Source organism: Pangasianodon hypophthalmus, chromosome 12, assembly GCF_027358585.1.
Source record: "Pangasianodon hypophthalmus isolate fPanHyp1 chromosome 12, fPanHyp1.pri, whole genome shotgun sequence".
Classification (NCBI taxonomy): domain Eukaryota; kingdom Metazoa; phylum Chordata; class Actinopteri; order Siluriformes; family Pangasiidae; genus Pangasianodon; species Pangasianodon hypophthalmus.
Genome location: NC_069721.1, coordinates 1,610,284 through 1,630,357, shown reverse-complemented (window position 1 = coordinate 1,630,357; position 20,074 = coordinate 1,610,284). Strand labels below are relative to the sequence as shown.

Sequence of the window (20,074 nt, the reverse complement as noted above, 5' to 3'; positions counted from 1 at the left end):
CAACACAATACCTCGCACCTGAAAAAGCAGGCCAGAATCAGGATTTATGGCCAGCAGAGAATTAAAAAGAAGTTTTTGCTGACTCTCTCGAGACTCGTCGCTCTTATGATGAGGTTAATGAGGCCATACTGGAAGAGGACAGTGATTAGAGGTGATGATTAAAGTCCAGATGAGATGAAGAAGGTGGACAGAAGGACATGTGACGTTAAAACGTTCACCTGACTCTACTGTGGTTTCGTAATATCCCTTATTATTAAGGGAACTTGAAAGGGTCATGATAAAGGTCATAAGGTCACCAGAGGTCAAAACCCAACACCCTTATATAAGGCTTAACTGCACTGAACATGTTATATTGGAATACACTCACCATCCACTTTAATAGGAACACCTGTACCTGCTTATTCATGCCGGTATACAATCAGCCAATCATGTGGCAGCAGGACACTGCATAAAATCATGCAGATGCAGGTCAAGAGCTTCACGTTCACATCAAACATCAGGATGAAGAAAAAGTGAGATCTCTGGGACTTTAACCGTGGCATGGCTTTTGGTGCCAAATGGGCTGGTTTGAGTTTTTCAGAAACTGCTGATCTCCTGGGATTTTCACACACAACAGTCTCTAGAGTTTATACAGAACAGTGCGAAAAACAAAAAACACTGAGTGACTGAATGTTCTGTGGGTTGAAACGTCTTGATAAATGGCCTGATTGGTTTGAGCTACCATTAAGGATACAGTAACTCATATAATCACTCTTTACAACCGTGGTGAGCAGAAAAGCATCTCAGCATGTGCAACACATCAAACCTTGAGGTGACTGCATAAATGAGCAGGTGTACAGGTGTTCCTAATAAAGTGGGCAGTGCATAGGGACTTGTACACATAAATGGCTACAAAAATGTTGTAAGTGTTGTGTAGTTGAATATAAGTTTTCTGGAAGGAGTCTCCAGTGTCAGCACTTTGTAACAGTTTTCCGATATCTTCAGGAGAGAGGAGTTTACAGTTTGCGGTTTCTCTGTAACATCATACGTGAGAACGGTGGAAAGTAACTATAAACTGATAAAAAAAAAACGTATAACAGCTCAAAAATTCTAACCGCTGTGGTATAAGAGGAATAAAACATGTTGGGATGTGTTGCGTTTTATTCCTGATTTAACTCTTCTAGCAAAGAGGAAACTGACTAACAAAGCTAGCCAACTAAATAATAGCTAGTGACGACCATACTCATTCATTATGTTATCTTAGCAGGATGTTACCATAGAAACGACTTTTGACACAAGCAGCTATCTGTTAACGAAAACTTCATGGATTTCTCGTCCAAAGTGTTTGGGGAAAAAGCTTGTTGAAGGGAGCGTTGGATAATTAGAGGTTCTAAGCCTTCTAAATGGGTTCTACTTGGACCTGAGGGAAAACGCTGTTGTAGGGTTCTACATAGAACCTTTAATGCTTCGCTCAGAGGGGCAACTAAGGAATCTTTAAGGGTTCTGCATTTTTTAAGAGACGTTTGGTTCTGGTTAAAAGTAAAGGTGCCAGGAAGGGTTCTTTAGCGTGATTCCAGATTGAATAGAAGAGTATGTTTTCTGTGATAGATCCATTTTGAAAATAAATAAATAAATAAATAAGCTCATTGTTTTGGTGGTGAAAATTGAAAGATCTTTCCACAGGATGGTAAAGTTTCTGTTGGGGAAGGTTTTTAACGTTCTCTCTAGTACAAAGAAAAATGGCTCCATCGAGAAAACATCTGGAATCACTCTAAAGACCTCTTCCTGGTACCTTTATTTTGAAAATGAATATACAGAAAACATCTGGTGTTCTCCAGGGAACCGTTTAAAGATTCCCCAGAAGAACAACCAAAGAGTGTTAAGAGTATCTTCTTGTGTTCCTCTGAGGAACCCGTTAGGTTTAACCCTAAAGGTTCCCTGTAGAACACCAGATGTTTTCTGTAGGACATTTTTCTTGGTAGTACAGAGAACGGTAAAAACATTTCCCATCAAACACGTTACTATCGTCTCTGAGTTTATTGTGGCAACCAAAACAAAATGGTGGAAGATTCATGGAACTAAAATGGCTTCTCTATATCATGGATTTAGAGAAACTTTTTTTTTTTTTTTTCCAGAACTTTAATTAGTAATTGTGTACTTGCCACACTGCCCCCTAGTGTACAAATTCAGAAAGGTCGCAATGTCAACGTTCCTGATACGATGTAACTTTTTATAAACAGAACATGTTCGAGAAACCGTCGTTGCCTGAGTACAAGGTTGCGGCGGTGCAGAAATCCCGCTTCATCCTTCTCCACTACAGCGTGAGCAAAGCATTGTGGGATTGGATGATCCTCCTGGCGACGTTCTATGTGGCTGTGACGGTGCCGTATAACGTGTGTTTCACGCCGTACGTCGATTCGGACACGGAGGCCAGGAGCACCATCGTCTCGGACATCGCTGTGGAGATGCTCTTCATCCTTGGTGAGTACACACCAACGTCAGATCTTTCGAGTAAAAATACTACGATGAAGTTGATGACCATCTCGCTCTTCTCACAGATATCATCCTGAACTTCCGCACCACCTACGTGAGCCAGTCTGGTCAGGTGGTTTACGATTCGCGCTCTATCTGCATCCATTACGCTGCTACGTGGTTCTTTGTGGATTTGGTGGCCGCGTTGCCCTTTGACCTCCTTTACGCCTTCAACATCACTGTCGTAAGTACAAAAGAAGTTAATGAGAAACATACGAATTTACGAATAATACGAATTTTTGTAGAAAGAAAAGTTCAAGGCCGTTATTTTCCTTAAGGAGACGTATATTTAACATTTATTGAAGGAGTCTCCAGTGTTAGCGCTTTGCGTTTTTTTTTTTTTTGTCTTATTAACGTAAAGAGAGAGAAAAACAGAGAGGCTAATGCGAGAACGACCGTTTATAGCTGCTATAACGTAAGTGAACAACTTCTGACGTTCCATAACATTAAATGTAACTATAAACGGGTTAAAAGTACGATGTGTCGTCATGCTGAAGAGAAAATAAAAGATAAAATAATCACAACCACAAAAAAAGATTCTCATCGATTCAGATATTGATACCAAACCGAGTATCAGCGTTAAAAAATCAACACAAGGTGACTTGTGAGCAAATTGGTAAGGACGTGGACATGTCCTGGTGCTCAGTGCTCAGTGCTCGCTGAATTGAAGTGACCGATTCTCTACACTACTCCAAGGTTACTCCGAGGTTAAGGTTAGGATTAGTTTTAAATATAGCATAGCATTAAGTAGCTATGATAATCATTATGTCTGTGGAAGATCCTGAGATGGTCAAATATGTGTGTGTGTGTGTGTGTGTTTTAGACGTCTCTGGTTCACTTGCTGAAGACGGTACGTCTGCTGCGACTGCTGCGTTTGCTTCAGAAGCTGGATCGTTACTCTCAGTACAGCGCCATGGTGCTCACACTCCTCATGTCCATGTTCGCTCTGCTCGCTCACTGGATGGCCTGCATCTGGTACGTCATTGGACGGAAGGAGATGGAGCGCAACGCTAACCAGCAAGACTGGGACATCGGTAACACAAACACACACACACACACACACACACACACACTAATGCAATAAAATTGAGTTGTTTTTGGTGACTAGATCAGATGTTCGGACCCGTAATGGATTCTCTGGATGTTGTTTTTCTGGATTGTTTGACCGCAGGTTGGCTGCACGAGCTCGGAAAGCGCTTGGAGAGCCCGTACGTGAACAGTACGTCTGGAGGTCCGACTCTACGTAGCGCCTACATCGCGTCGCTGTACTTCACCCTCAGCAGCCTCACCAGCGTCGGATTCGGAAACGTCTGCGCTAACACGGACGCTGAGAAAATCTTCTCCATCTGCACCATGCTGATCGGAGGTACACGCTTAACAACAAGAACAACGATCATCTTCCAGGAACGTTTGCTTCTTTTATCAAACGCAAGTTCACAAGTCAGCAAGCTTTACGTTTTCGCTGATTCCAAAATGAGTTCCGTGTTAGTTTTCCCAGCAAAGTGATCCAATTGTATCACCACTCAAAGAAATGCTGGAAAAATCATAATCACATGACGGACATTTATTACTCTGTGTGATATAGGGGTTGGCAAAATTTTTGGACCCCAAATGAACATTTTCTAATTTTGTTTGAATTTTGGTTCATTGTAATTTTGTGGTTTGTTATTTCCAGTTGTCCATATCTTGTAAATCCATATACAGCAAACGTTTCTGCTTATTTTCGTGCTCTGTTTTCTTGACTTCTATTGTTCCGTGGAGTTCGTGTAGCTGGAAGTTCTCGAGGAACTAGAGGAGGTGGATGGAGGGAGAAATCTTTCTGTTTTTATTGCTGAACTCCTACACGAGTGCAGCGTGTCGGGATAGCGAAAGACACTAAAATAGCACGTGCACTCTTCATCTAAACGTGGCTTGTTTGAATGCAGGAACATTCCAAAATGGTATGAGGAGATTGTGGAGTTTCTCTCACATTAATCAAGAAAACGCATGGTTTTGATGCTAGCTTGGAAAATATTACGTAATTACAGAGAATTCTTTTTGTTTTAATTTTTTTTTATTATATCCTAGTAACTGTAATTGCTATGGTATGCTATATGGTACCTATGGTTTAAGTCTATCATTTTAAAAAAATATATTGTTTATAATGTCTATATGAGCGCTGCATTGATTGCAGAAATTAGTGTGTGAGCCTTTGAAAAGTAACAGGCTGAGAATTGACCCCTGGGGGACACCTTGAGCTCCCCAAGGAAATGAACAGGAAATGATGCTAAACAGTTTATGACATCAGTATGTGACATATTTCAGTCCTCTGACTGTAACGACACTAAACTATAAAGCTGTTTCCGTGAAACGTTAAGTAACAGAAAGCTGTCGGAAAGCGACGTTAGCATTACGTCACTAAACTTAAATCACTGATCCTGTTCCTGCCTCAACGTTCAACATATTGCGCATTTTGAGATGCTTTTCTGCTCACCACGGTTGTAAAGAGTTGTTATTCGAGTTAGCGTAACCTTCCTGTGAGCAGATTAAACATTTGGACTCTGGTATAGTAAGAGCTGTTAATATTTACCCAAATATTCTATGAAAATTACGTATGATGCGGTAGAGCAGCAAATCCAAACAACAAACCCTCTGGCGCTAGTTAGCTCCCATTTTTTGTTTGGCACGCAAAAATGGGAATAAAATTCATAACCATAGCTTCATCTTATCCCGTCGTATACAACCTGGTACGGTTAGCTTGTGCTTCTAATCTGCGAATAAAACCAGTACGTAACGGAGAATGTAATGTACCTCATGTCACCCTGATTAGTGCGTTATTCAGTTTGTGTTTAACTAGCTATATACAGTAAAGCTACTACCGTTGGACAATACACGCAACAATAGCGTTTGCTATTAACAACCAACAATACGAGGAACTTGACACTTGCTTGACGGAGGGTTACACATGATCAACGCTAACTCCTGTATACGTTCTCTGTGATTGGCTGTTCCAGCTCTCATGCACGCGGTGGTGTTCGGAAACGTGACGGCCATCATCCAGCGCATGTATTCCCGCCGCTCGCTGTATCACACGCGCATGAAGGATCTGAAGGACTTCATACGCGTCCATCGGCTGCCGCAGCAGCTGAAGCAGCGCATGCTCGAGTATTTCCAGACCACGTGGTCCGTTAACAACGGCATCGACGCTAACGAGGTGAGTAATGAACTGGTTAAGGTTTTAATCACAGTATCACAATATGTAAAGCAAAATCTTTAACCAGGATCAAAACCAGGTAAAGCTAACAATCGCTAATAAACAGCTAGAACCTTCCTCTAGCAAAGAGCAATCACTATCGCTAGCTAGCTAACCAGCTAAGTAAAACATTCTAGCAATTTCTCTCCACTTCCTGTATGCAAATCAGCACAGCGGATGAAAAAATTGTTTGCGTTTCTTGCTAACTTACAGCAACGCTTAGCATAGTCGCTTGTCAGTATGGTACATGCGCAAAAAAAAAAAAAAAAAACATCTGACTACAAATAAAGCAAAATCATGAACCTTTTAATTGGTTGTTCCAGCAAAAATAAATCTAATAATCTCTGCTAGTGAGTCAAATTAGCTAGCTAGCACACTCAGATGCTAGCTAAATGATCTTAATTAAATGTTATTAGTAAATATGATGGATTTCTTAGGTCATGTGATGTCATTTACTTCTTCTTCCTCTTCGTCCACAGCTCCTGCACGATTTCCCGGACGAGCTCCGGGCCGACATCGCCATGCACCTGAACAAGGACATCCTGCAGCTTCCTGTGTTCAAGGGCGCGAGTCGCGGCTGCCTGCGGTCCTTATCGCTGCACATTAAAACCTCGTTCTGCGCGCCGGGCGAGTATCTGATCCGGCAGGGAGACGCGCTCCACGCTAACTACTTCGTCTGCTCCGGCTCCCTGGAGGTGCTCAAGGACAGCATGGTGCTCGCGATACTGGGTCTGTACTTCCTGTTCACTTTTTCCAGTCAGGTGGAGGGGATGTTTACTTTCGTTTGTGCTAGCTGTAAGATTAGCGCCGTATTTCAGTCTGTGCTTCTTCTCGTTTCTGTTGGAAGTCAGAAGAAGCAGGTTTAGCTAATTTTCTGTTATATCTCTGTTATAAACATGTAATAAACTGTTTAAATGTATAAAACAGCAGATCTATTGCATATTAGCGTATCCTATTCGAGTCTGTTATTCTTCCTGTTTGTGTTGGCAGTTAGCGAAAAAGATATTAGCTTCAACATTGTTATATACATGTAATAACAATGTAATAAACCATATTCAACCATGTAAGTCGTATATAACAGCATACACAGTGCAGATTAGTGTAGCTTATTTCGTCCTGTTTGTCTTGGCAGTCAGAAAAAGGGTTTTAAGTTTAGCATGCACTATATCTATGTTATAACAATGTAATAAACAATATTCAACTGTGTAAACTGTATATAACAGCATATACAGTGTAGATTAGCGTATCCTGTTCCAGTCTGCTGCTCTTCCTGTTTGTAATGGCAGTTAGATGAAAGTATCATATGTATTAGCGTTGTTATATACATGTTATAACAATGTCAAACACTATTTCAACCATGTTGCGCATCAGTTTTTAGCTAAACCTGTGTTATAACTATGTCATAACATTGTAATAAACAATAATCTCCCATTGTAGTTGTATATTACAGTGTATACGGTGCAGATTAGTGTAGCTTATTTTGGTTTATGGTCCTTCCTGGAACATGGTGGGGATGTTCAAGATTAGCTTGTGTTATAACAGTGTAATACAACTGCCTTAGTTGTATATAACAGTGTATATAGCATATATTAGCAATGTAATAAGCTATATTCCACCATGGGAGTTTTGTATAATGACATATGCAGTGCAGATTAGTGTAGCTTATTTCTTCCTGTTTGTCCTGGCAGTAAGAAAAAGGGTTTTAAGTTTAGCATGTGCTATATCTGTGTTATAACAATGTAATAAACAATAATCTACCATGTTAGTTGTATGTAACAGCGTATACATTTTGAGTTATCCAGTTTCCTGTTGGTCTTGGCACTCAGATAACGAGATTTTAGCTTTCGTCTGTGTTATAGCTATGTTATAAAAATGTAATGAAATATATTCTACCCCATGTGTTTTATATGACAGCATATTCAAACCAGATTTTTTTGTATCTTTTTTTGTGTTAATTGCATTATTATTCAGTGTAATGTATACAGCATTTTCATGGTTACACAGGAATTAGCAATTTAGCTTGTTGGAACTACATCATGTAGTAGACAACATTTTAACATGTTATAGTATAGTATGTATATGAAATTTTGTGATTGGATGTGAGTTAGCATTCAATGCTAGTTCCTGGCTTAGCCTGTTTACTGTAATGCTAGTTCCTGGCTTAGCCTGTCTGCTATAACAGTAGTTCCTGGTTTAGCCTGTTTGCTGTAACGCTAGTTCCTGGTTTAGCCTGTTTACTGTAACGCTAGTTCCTGGTTTAGCCTGTCTGCTGTAACGAGATATATATATGTGTGTGTGTGTGTGTGTGAGAGAGAGAGAGAGAGCGAGAGAGTGTGTTTGGATTGTAATTAGTCTAATGAATCTTTTAATCAATCATTTTAATTATCTTAAAATTTTTTTTTTTTAGATAGACTCACACATACATTGTAAGAGTAAATAACAAGTGTTGATGTCATCGCAGGAAAGGGCGACCTGATTGGCTCAGACCTGCCAGGACAGGATCACGTGATTAAGACAAACGCGGACGTGAAGGCGCTGACGTATTGCGATCTGCAGTACATTAGCGTTAAAGCGTTGAGGGAGGTGCTGGAGCTTTACCCCGAATACGCCAGCGTGTTCACTGCCGATATCCACCACAACCTCACCTACAACCTGAGAGAGGGCAGTGAGGCTGAGGTGAACACACACACACGTGCACACACACACACACTCACACACACACACACACACTCTCACCATTCTGTAGAGTAAACGGTCTCAATGTAACATTATTTTAAATACTATTACTACATCTTCCTTTCATTCAGGATCGGCTTACATATTAACTTAAATACAAATTTAAATTAAAATTTAAATACAACAGTAAAAACAAACTTAAATACAAATACATATTTAAATACAATAATAGAAACAAACATGAATAAAAACAAATACAAACCTGAGGGAAAAAAATACAAATTTAAATGCAATAATAAAAACAATCTTAAATAAAAACCCAAATACAAATTTAATACAAATAGGAGCACAAAGTTAAACACAAACACAAATACAAACTTAAATATTGCTTTACATGCAGAAACAAATATAAACAAATACAAATGTAAATATGTACTCAAATACAAAACTTTATAACAAACTTAAATACTAATTTAAAAACAAAAACAAATTTAAATAAAAAAGCTAAATACAACCTTCAAAACAAATACACATTTAAATACAATAATAGAAACACACATGAATAAAACACGTACAAACTTAAGAAAACAAAACACAATAAGAACATAAAAACAAACTTAAATTCAATAATAAAAATGAACTTAAATAAAAACACAAACATAAACAAATACAAATTTAACTATGAACTCAAATACAAAACTTTATAACAAATGTAAATACAAATTTATACATGAAAACAAATATGAACTGGACAAGAAACTTGAACAAAAATACAAACTTAAAACGAACAAAATGTTAAGATAAATACAAAATTATGTAAAAACCAGAGACAAACTTAAAGACAAACTTCAATACGAACACAAATACACGCCTTCAACTTAAATATGAAGACAAATGTAAATACGAACATAAAGAGAAACTCAGGTATGAACAGAAACAGAAAAATGAAATTTGATGCTAATGTCGTTAGCTAGGAGACGTGTTTGTGCTGAGGTGAATTGAATTATGGGATTGTCTACATCGAGAACGATGCGTACAGTGCCGCCTACAGGTAAAGAACTCAGGCTAACTTGGCTTCTGAATGGGACTGACTTTATCTCCGAAGTGCACTAAACATGCTGCCTACCTGGGGAGCTGCTGTCTGATTGAAACAGTGGGTTCAGAAGGTTTGAATCATCCATGGGTTCAAAATGTTCGATGTCCTGATTATTCACTAAACCAGTGGTTAGTTTCTGATTAAAGCCAGACGAGGCGGCTAATGGAGCACCTGTGAGACGGGACAAGTGTGAGAATGAGTGCATTATTTATAAATCAGGTACATGAAGAGTGTGTTCTCTGGCTAATATGTTCTATTTGTTCTGTTTAATATTGTGTGCGTAATGAGGTTGTGTAACAGCGTAAACACTCCTAATTCAATCACGGTGGATAAAAAATAAACCCTGTGGGGGCTGTAATGCTGAGAAGGAAACTAAACAACAGCCCTCTGCAGTCACTGTCTCAATATAACTTTAATCACCACCTCTTTCAGCCTGAAAGCACATTTTAATAAAGTAAAAGTTAAAAAAAAAATGTATTAGCTAGTTAGCTAGACTGTGTTTACAATGTTTACCTTTTGTTTCTTTAGGGTCTTGCGAGGTTCTCACGTTCTCCAAGGTTCCTTCACGTGAGTTGACTTGAACTGAGTTAAGTGTGTTGTGGGGATGTAATACTGAAATACTGAAATGTTGGTGTTATTTTATTAATTTTATTAACAACTCAATATAGCGAATTAAATGTGTGATAAAATCACATACATCCAACGCACGCATTACAATTTCACGACCTTGATTTAGTGGCTTTGTTAAATTCATGTACACGAGTAACTGGTGGAGCATGATATACAAAAATATCTCTAAAATCCAAAACAATAGTCTGTGCTGGATCAAGTGCTATTCTATGTGCTGCTGTTTAATGACCCATTTTATTATTTTGTTAATTAAACCAGTGATTAATGTGGTAATTACCACTAGCACTATTCATGCAGTATACTAGACTCCTATTGGATTTATTTAAACGCTTGCCATCTTCTCATTCATATATATTTTTATTTTCTTTTTAAAATTGTTTCATGCTTTTATGCTATATTACATTTGAGAGCAAAGAAATTAGCGCATTTTTATCCCTTTAAAGGCTAACCCTTTTTTTTTTTATCCCTTTAAAGGCGAGTGTTTGTGTTTAGGTGCTATTGAAAAACTCTGTCTTCTACTTAAAAAAAAAATCTGGCAACCTCAGAGGCCTGAACTACATGTAGGTCATTTTAATAACCTGAATGTGGAGCTCAGAAAGTTCACTTAAACAAGTGCGTAACCCGACTCTGAATACCAGGAACTTTCCCTACGTAAACCTTTCTGATTCTGAATACAACCCCTAGATCCTAATTTGGAAACAGGAAGTGGAATCATGTTTAGGATCACTTAGCAACAAATCGGGTTGTTTCTTTTGCATATTTTTATTTTAATGCAAAGTCCCTCACCAGCTAAAGTGTCTGAAACGTCCCGGTTTCTCGACCTTCTGTTCTATAACTACAGTACAGGTGGTGTCTGTACAGTATATAAATAAAGACTCATTAGCAGTATACTGAAGCTCAGTTTAAAAAAAAAAAAAAAAAAAAGGAACATGTGGTGATTTTGCTTCTTTGAAAATGTAACTGGGTCCACCTTCTGTTTTGAGTGTACAGCAGAGCGATTTAAAATGTGATGGAGGTGTGTGTGCAGGAGAGGAATCAGACTGGTGCGGTCTCTACTGACTCTGACTTTCTGTCTGAGAACCCTTAAAGATTTCATGTAAAACTTTCCTTTTAGAGAAGATACTAAGGAGAACCCCTTTACTAAGCTGGAACCATTAACCATCCAAAGAGCCTTTGAGGAACAGTTTACATTCTCGGTACATAACTTTAGCTACATTGCCTTACTCTTAAGAATCATTTCGCCATGTTCTGGAAACAACATCAAAAATACATTGTAAATAAACCACAAAACTACCATAAACAAAATAAGAAACAAAGGAACCTCATTTAAACAAGTGTAATTAACAAAAGATTACAAGAACAAGACCACTTAAAAACAACGTTTTTTACAATCCAGAACAATCGAATGGACTCAAGAGCATCAACAGACGGAAAGCATCCCTGCATGATCGAAACCGGTGGAGAAGCGGATGAACACTGTCACCTTTCTCCAGCGTCGAGATCCCGCCGGAACCTTCTCCTCCCGAACCTGGGGAACCTGCTGGGTGACGAGCTGCGGCAGTTTAACGCTCTACGCCGCTGCCGTTCCCCGGTGAGAGGAACCTGTAGAAGCATGTCTCCAAAACCACACCCCAAATCCGACCATCCTTCACATGACGCACCCTCCACGACTCAGGAGGGATTCGCCGCACGGAAACCCAACAAACTCCTCATTCCTACACTCAGCTGCTTCGCACCGCCTGACCTCAGCCCGAGGTTCGTACCATTTCGGAAAAGATACCTGTAGTACATAGAGTGACATCATACACACTCTTCTAATGGTTAAATTCATCCACATGAGTTCAGCCATCACTTTCCTGCTCACTTCCAACTTGAAAGTGGCCTATTTACTTGTGTGTGTGTCTCTGACAGGGTGGTTGATGGAATTGAAGATAATGGACGTGTGTTTCACTTCAGCACCGAGCACAGCAGGACCAGCACTAGTACAGCAAAAGGTACACTGAGAGCATGCATACACACACACACACACTCACTGTACCACGTCACTGTACCATGTACCAACACCCATTCAAACACACTAATGCACTCAAATCCACTAATGCAGCAGGATAAGAAACACCGCTCGCTCTCCCCCTCTCTCTTTATTTTGTCTTTCCTTCCTTCTCTCTTTATTCTTTCTGTTTTTAATTTGTCATCCATTTTTCATATTTTGTTTATAGACAACGATCAGGTGAACAGCACATTGCTCCAGGAGACGGAGGAGGTGCGAGAGAGCATCAGTCAACTCAACAAAAAGGTACAAACAAACACACAATGTCGCAAATAGCTCCCTACTCCCTACAGCGCACAATCATAGGACACACACACACCATCACTCTACTGCGGACGCGTCCCAAACCGCATGCATCTGTTCAGTTTATAGTTTGTTATGGGATCTCATGTCCACTGCATATTCTCTACTGTACTTTGGGAAATGACAACCAAATGGTAGCACCCAAAATAGCACACACTCACACACACACACACACACACACACACACACACACAGATGGGAAGTAGGTACAGTGAGGTATAGCGTGCATTAAGACACAGTGTGTTTCCGCACTGCAGATAAGTCCAGGGGGAGTGCTGCAAAACAAATCTCCTGCCTCATCCCTCTCAGTGGCCATCTTTTTCCCCCATTTTTGTCCTCCATCCTTCCATCCTCCCTTCTCTCCTGGGCTTTGTTAAAATATACCGCTCTGCACAAATCTCATTTATCAACATCACGTAAGGTTGGAAAGGTTGGTAATTGTAAGTGAAGTGTGAACTCATGAAGTTGGAGGAGATATAATTCCAGAGCCTCTGTTTGAGATATGATTGGTTATAACCCCAGGCAAAGGTCAAATTATGGCCAGACGTGGTCACCACAGCGGTACTGGATCCGGACTTTCATCTTCTGGTTGAACCAAATCTGGGATTGGATAGCATGTAGACAGGTAGAGCTGGAAATCAGAAAACACTGGAGAATTGTTAGATCTACATACAGAAACTGGGAGAAGATACCGGGAATACCGGGAAAACTCCACAAAGGGAAACAATGTGATCTTGGTGACTTTTACTGTGGCACGGCTTGAGTTTTTCTGAAACTGCTGATCTCCTGGGATTTTCGCACAACAGTCTCTAGACTTTGTGGTGCAAAAAAACAAAAAAACATCCAGTAAGCAGCAGGTCAGTAAGCGGCACCTTGTTGATGAGAGCGGTCAGAGGAGAACACCCAGACTGTTTCGAGATGACAGGAAGGCTATGGTTACTTAAATAACCACTCTTTACAACCATGGTGAGCAGAAAAGCATCTCAGAATGCACAACATGTCGAAACTTGAGGAGGAACAACAGCAGAAGACTGCATCAGGTTTTATACCCATCAGCCAAGAAGAGGAATCTAAGCTACACTGGGCACAGGGTCAGCCAAACTGAACAAACTGGACAAAAAGACTAGGCGAGTGTTATGCATTCTGAGATGCTTTTCTGCTCATCACATTTGTAAAGAGTGGTTTCTGAATTACTTCTTGATCTGTATCTGCCTCATGAGTCAGAATGAGCAGGGGTACAGGTGTTCCCTTTTGGTTTCTGTAACCGGTTTTGTGTCATTGATCTCAAATCTGGAATCCAACAGTCAAGAATATGCTACCAAGCAGGTAGTGTAAACTTATCACTCAGGAATAAATTGTTATAAACCGAGCCATGGTTGATATTAAAGTCTGTTTTCTTTCCTCACCCATCTCTAGATGGTCAGCCTAAACCAGGAAGTGTCTCAGCTAACGAAGGACCTGCATCACATGATGCACCTTCTACAAGCACAAGCAGCAGTTCATCATTACCCCACCTCCATGTCCTCCTACCCCTACGGAGTGCACATGATGCACGCAAACACTGCGGCATACACCACCGGCGTGCACTCTCATCAGGAAGCTCAAGGCCTTTATCATCCACACCATCATCTTCAGGCTGAGAAGATCGTCCAGATCGGGGCAAGTGCATGGAGCCACACGTCAGAAATAGGTATGTCCAAACATTATCCTACTGTATATTCTTGACTCTGATTGGTCAGAAGCCCATCAGATTAAGCCTATCAGCGTAAGCACTGAAGCTTGCACAGATATAGGACACATTGCTTCATTTGTAATGACCCGAAAAAAATTCGAGCCAAAGACCACACATTATTTACACCTTTTTTGTCAAGAATCATTTCAAATCTATGTTCGAATCATTATCCTGATGGGGTTTAAGTTTCTACCTTTCATTTCGACAGTACCCTGGTCTTGTGTGACTGAAAATGGCCACAGAGTGGTCTTTACTAGAAGGATGTGGAAAGTTTTTGTGTAAAGTTATATCTGTGTGAAGGTTACATTAGACTAGCTAAGATCAAACAAAAGGGTGGTAGATACTGTTATTGCCTCACATCTTTGGGGCCCATCCTGAGCTCAGGTTACTGTCTGTGGTGAGTTTCATATGATCTCCCCGTGTCTGTCAGTGTGGGTTTCCTCAGGGTTCTCTGGTTTCCTCCCACCCTTAATACCAGCACCTTAAATTAGCCTAACTTGAATCAGCAACTTATAGAACTAGAGCTATCTTAAATAGTTAGTTAGCTTAACAGCTAGCCATGTAAAGCTAACCCAGCTTATACCACCAAACCTTAACCAATCTGTGATCATGGTGTTGCAGGTGGAGGTTGGACAGGTGCGCCCGCACAACCCGAAGTTTTCAGACACCTTCCTCATCTTGATCCTAACAGCACCTGTGATCCTGCTTCCTGTAAATCAAGCTTAATTAACATTAACACCTCCACTTCCTCCTTCTATCCAGCAAAAGGATACAAGAAACAGGAAGCGGCAGGTCAGGATCACGGCAGCCTCGCTAACATCAGTCGCTCTCAGCCTGTTCTGTTCAACCGGGACAAACCAAACCAAGTCTCTTTAAATCTTCATTTACTTTCCAGCGCTCCAACATCCACTCACTCCCTGCTAATCGCTAATCGCACAAATCCGATCCACCACAATCCTCCGGCCACTAGCGAACCAAATCTGGAATTAGATAGTGACATTCCAGACGCAGTCCTGGAAGAGGTCAGTGAGGACCGGGAAGACGCTGTCCTGCTGTCAGATTTGAGCAAAGTGGGACACACAAGTCGCGAGTGCCTGCTAGCAGACGACGGATCTGCGGAAAACCAGGACATCGAGACTTCAGAATCAGAATCAACGAAGCCTGATGTTGGGACTCAAAATGAAAGCAGCGGCTCTGAAACTTCCTGGTGCCTCGACCTGATGGACTAATCCAAGACTCTAAAGAAAGTATATCCAAAATGTTTGCAGTGATCTTTTTTTTTTTTTGACAAGGGATTGTCTTTTCCGTCCCGCCCGTGCAAATAATTTAATAACTATGCAAGACGCATGTTGATTGTGCATTATTCCTTATTTACTCAAAAAATACTCAGTATACCACACGAATAGCTTGCCTTTGAAATTACGCACAGTCGGGTCCAAAAGTCGGAGTCCACAGGTTCTTGTCTGAGAAGAATTATTAGTACTCTGTACATTTCACATTATCGTTCTAAATGTTTCCAGCCAATAAGAAGACACTGTACTGGTTGTACGTGTGGCAGTCTGGGAAAACCCATCAGATGTCGCTGCGATGGAATCCTGCACATATTCAATAATCTACTTTGGTGTCGGTAGTTTAAGAAACCTCGAGTATATTTCGGCAAAATGTTATTATTCAGATTTTCTAACATTTCCTTGGCATCTTCTTGTAAAGCTCATGTTGTGTAAGGAGCCAGGAGAAAAAAAAAATCCATCTGCCTAAAGATGTCTAAAACCTTGCTAGAAACGTGATCAAGTTGTTGGATAGTTCCATAGCCGCAGCGACATGTTAGCAATCAGATCAGATATCAGATGTTAAATTGTCCGCTCATATCATCATCAAAACAAAGAAGAGCACTTACAAACCCTGTAGAGATGACAGAGTTTTAAAACTATCTTTAAAATGACCGAATACAATGACAAGAAATGTAGCTAACAAGGCAATCAGAGATTATTTCCCCACCGATGTTAGCGTGAACCGAGCTCAGTGGAGTGAAGAGACGACGATGAGGCTCGTGTTTAAACACCGTAAGTGATTTTTTACCTCAGGTGATGAGATTCTGACTGATGACTGATGTGAGAACTCATTTCCCGTTAAACTTAACAGGAAGTTGAGTAAATTTTGATGTTTAGAGGGATTTAAAATGCTAGAACTTTCCTTCTAGTTCAGCACAGAAAAACATTTTTCTTTAAAAAAAAAAAACAACTTTTCAGAACTATAGAAAGTAAAAGATTTCCAAACTGAAGGGTTTTCCCGGACCGCCACATATTTTAGTGAAGGATGATGAGGAGTGTTAACAGGAGGCAGACTTTTGGACTCGATTGTGTTTGCCGTGGTGAACTATCAGGGTGTTTATCAAACCTTTTTTTGGGCATTTGAATAAATAAAGTGGATTGCCGACGTAAACAATCCGCCGTGTAGCATTTTGACGGTAGCATTCGCTCGAGTTATTCCAGACTAGACGCATCATACTAGATGCATCCTAAACTTCTCTATATATTTTATTCTGGTAGAATCTATGTTCTGTATTTCTTCTTACCTTCGTGCATGGTAAAGTTTATCGTTCTTTTTTCCTAAGGAAAAGGTATCAAGTGAAATGTGTTCACATTATGAATGTTTGAAGGGAAGGACTTCGCGAAATTTAGCACGTGCACTGTTAGACTGCTTTTCTTAAAACGAATCATTTCTGAGAATTTCAGTACACACACACACACACACACGCACAAAAAAAAAAAAAAAACTCCCAGACTCTTCGATCACGGTTTAAAATCTACTCGCACATCAACAACATAACATTTCTTTCATTAGCGCGATGATGCAGTATGTAAGAGTTTATTAATAACTGGAAACTTACATCAGGTTTTGTTTGCTTTTCTGTTTACTGTAAAGGTCTTACAGAGCTGTGTGTGTGTGAGTGTGTGTGTGTGTGTGATGCTGCAGCTTACACTGTTTCACATTTGCCTAAGTGTGTATTTTACACTCATGAATGATTAATGAGAAATTGTTAGCAGTGAGCGAGAACTCGGTGAAAGAACGACAGGAATAGTGGGCATTACGCAACACACACACACACACACACACACACACACGCGCACACACACACACACACACACACACACGCACACACACACACAGACGCACACACAGACGCACACCCGCACAGGTCTGGGCAGTTTTCAAGTGGTTTTTGCAATTCAATTCAAGTTCATCAGAATTTTTCAAAATAAATCAGAAAAAAAAAAACCCTTAAACGCTTATTTCTATAAAAACGTTTAAATCTCTTTTTAACAACATTTTGTTACTGCTGTACGAATAATTCTGAGATTTTTCCTGAATGTGACTGCAACGCAGCTAATGTGATTTATTCCCTTTAAAATGTGAATTTTCATTTAATTAATCAGTATAACTTATTTATTTATTTATTTATTTATTTATTTGAATTCCCCATTAAATATCTAAAACATATATATATATATAGTATATTTCACATATATATAAAATTAACATTTAACAATAATTCCGCACCAAACGGAATTACTATAAGGATTCTTTTTAAAAATATAGCGATGTGACACCTTACACCATCGAATACTTGAATTATTACTATTATTATTATTATTATTATTATTATTATTATTATTATTTTGCCTGATGATGAACTTCATCTCTGTCTCTTCTGATCATGGCGGTGTTTCCATGTGACTGTAACATAAACCCGACGGTATTTGCATCTTTCGCATATTTACTCTCAGAGAAAGCGTATATACTCTGTAGATCCGTTCTGCATGATGAGCATTCCTTCATTATCTTCGGTTTGAGCATGAAATGTAAAAAAAAAAAAAAATTTGTTATAATAAAAAAAAAAAAAAATTTAAGTTTGTCACTGAATAAATGCATCATTTTTACTGAGTAATCAGTCTTTGTCTTATTGTCACATGATGTTTTTTTTTTTTAATTAATATTGAATAGCACTTTAATTCAGCTTTCTTCTTCTTCTTATTATTATTATTCAGTAAAGAATAAAATGCATGTTTTTAGAGGAAAATCATCAACGATTGAGTGTTGTGGAGTTTCTGTGTTACTGAGTTATTGTTTTCCTGTAACAGCACGTGTTTTATTCCTCTTACACCACGGCTACGTGGCAACGAGTGCTAGTTTTATATTTATTAAAGAACAACATCATATATTTTTTTTGTTAATCTATTTTTAGATACATTTAATGTTGTGGAACTTACTTGAAACGTTAGTTTCCGTTATCTCTTACATTATAGCAGCTATAACTGTCGTTTCTTCATGACTTGGGACTCGTCTGTTTCTCTGGACTTGTCCTTCTCGACTTGGGATTTGTCTTTCTTGACTTGGGATTTGTTTTTCTTGTCTTGGGATTTGTCCTCGATTTGGGATTTGTCCTTCACGTCTTGGGATTTGTCCTTCTCGTCTTGGGATTTGTCCTCGTCTTGGGATTTGACCTTCTCGTCTTGGGATTTGTCCTTCTCGTCTTGGGATTTGTCCTTCTCGTCTTGGGATTTGTCCTTCTCGTCTTGGGATTTGTCCTCGATTTGGGATTTGTCCTTCTCGATTTGGGATTTGTCCTTCACGTCTTGGGATTTGTCCTTCTCGTCTTGGGATTTGTCCTCGTCTTGGGATTTGACCTTCTCGTCTTGGGATTTGTTTTTCTCGTCTTGGGATTTGTCCTTCTCGTCTTGGGATTTGTCCTTCTCGTCTTGGGATTTGTCCTCGATTTGGGATTTGTCCTTCTCGACTTGGGATTTGTCCTTCTCGTCTTGGGATTTGTCCTTCTCGTCTTGGGATTTGTCCTTCTCGTCTTGGGATTTGTCCTCGATTTGGGATTTGTCCTTCACGTCTTGGGATTTGTTTTTCTCGTCTTGGGATTTGTCCTCGTCTTGGGATTTGACCTTCTCGTCTTGGGATTTGTCCTTCTCGTCTTGGGATTTGTCCTTCTCGACTTGGGATTTGTCCTTCTCGACTTGGGATTTGTCCTTCTCGTCTTGGGATTTGTCCTTCTTGTCTTGGGATTTGTTTTTCTTGTCTTGGGATTTGTCCTCGTCTTGGGATTTGTTTTTCTTGACTTGGGATTTGTCCTCGAATTTGAGATTTGTTTTTCTTGACTTGGGATTTGTTTTTCTTGATTTGGAATTTGTCTTTCTTGTCTTGGGATTTGTCTTTCTTGACTTGAGACTTTTCTCTCCTGACTTGGCACTTCAGCTGGGACTTGTCTTTCTTTGCTTGAGACTTGAATTTGGACTTGTTGGATCTAAGTTGACTTGGGACTTGTTTTTTTTCTTGACTTGAGTCCTTTCTGTCCTGACCTGGGACTTGACCTGGGACTTGAGTTGGAACAAGTTTTCCATAAATTGTAACGTATCTTTCTTGAATTAGGACTCGTCTTTCTTGACCCGGGACTTAGGACTTAAGTGTTAATATTTAAGACATTGCTCGTTATTTGCTGAGCACAGCTAGCACGTCCCCTTGACGGTGTCCTCTGTAGGCTTTGGATATGTCGGTTAGAGTTTACTGTCAATCCACACAGGCTGACAGTGTGTGAGAAAGTGTGTGACTGTGTGTGGTTTCATATTGTGTGCAGTGAGAGGTCATACACTTCCACATGCCCAGAGAAGGGTTCAAAACACACACACACACACACACACACACACACACACACGTGTACGCTTTATGTCAGGAGAACTCGTTGATTTTTTTTTTTGGATCCGGTGTCATGCTATGTGTGTCGAGTTTCCCTCTTCATTTCTCCTTTACCATCTGTCACTTTCCACATGGAGAGAGTCA

At 39.8% G+C, this 20,074-nt stretch overlaps 1 protein-coding gene across 2 annotated transcripts in view; it reads left to right on the top strand.

The window, feature by feature from the left end:
* Positions 1-18,155, top strand: part of kcnh4b (potassium voltage-gated channel, subfamily H (eag-related), member 4b) — a 41,200-nt gene extending 23,045 nt beyond the window's left edge. Inside the window, exons 5-17 of one of the 2 annotated variants that reach the window (XM_026928444.3) lie at positions 2,220-2,460; positions 2,538-2,695; positions 3,335-3,545; positions 3,683-3,877; positions 5,505-5,704; positions 6,223-6,472; positions 8,205-8,419; positions 10,044-10,082; positions 11,542-11,900; positions 12,057-12,139; positions 12,365-12,441; positions 13,915-14,188; positions 14,852-18,153. In XM_026928444.3, coding sequence (XP_026784245.3) covers positions 2,220-2,460; positions 2,538-2,695; positions 3,335-3,545; positions 3,683-3,877; positions 5,505-5,704; positions 6,223-6,472; positions 8,205-8,419; positions 10,044-10,082; positions 11,542-11,900; positions 12,057-12,139; positions 12,365-12,441; positions 13,915-14,188; positions 14,852-15,459 — 2,910 coding nt within the window. In that variant the 3' untranslated portion in view covers positions 15,460-18,153. Of the gene's footprint in view, positions 1-2,219; positions 2,461-2,537; positions 2,696-3,334; positions 3,546-3,682; positions 3,878-5,504; positions 5,705-6,222; positions 6,473-8,204; positions 8,420-10,043; positions 10,083-11,541; positions 11,901-12,056; positions 12,442-13,914; positions 14,189-14,851 lie in introns of both variants that reach the window. The other variant, XM_053238551.1, reaches the window with a different exon arrangement.
* Positions 18,156-20,074: the final 1,919 nt, after the last annotated feature.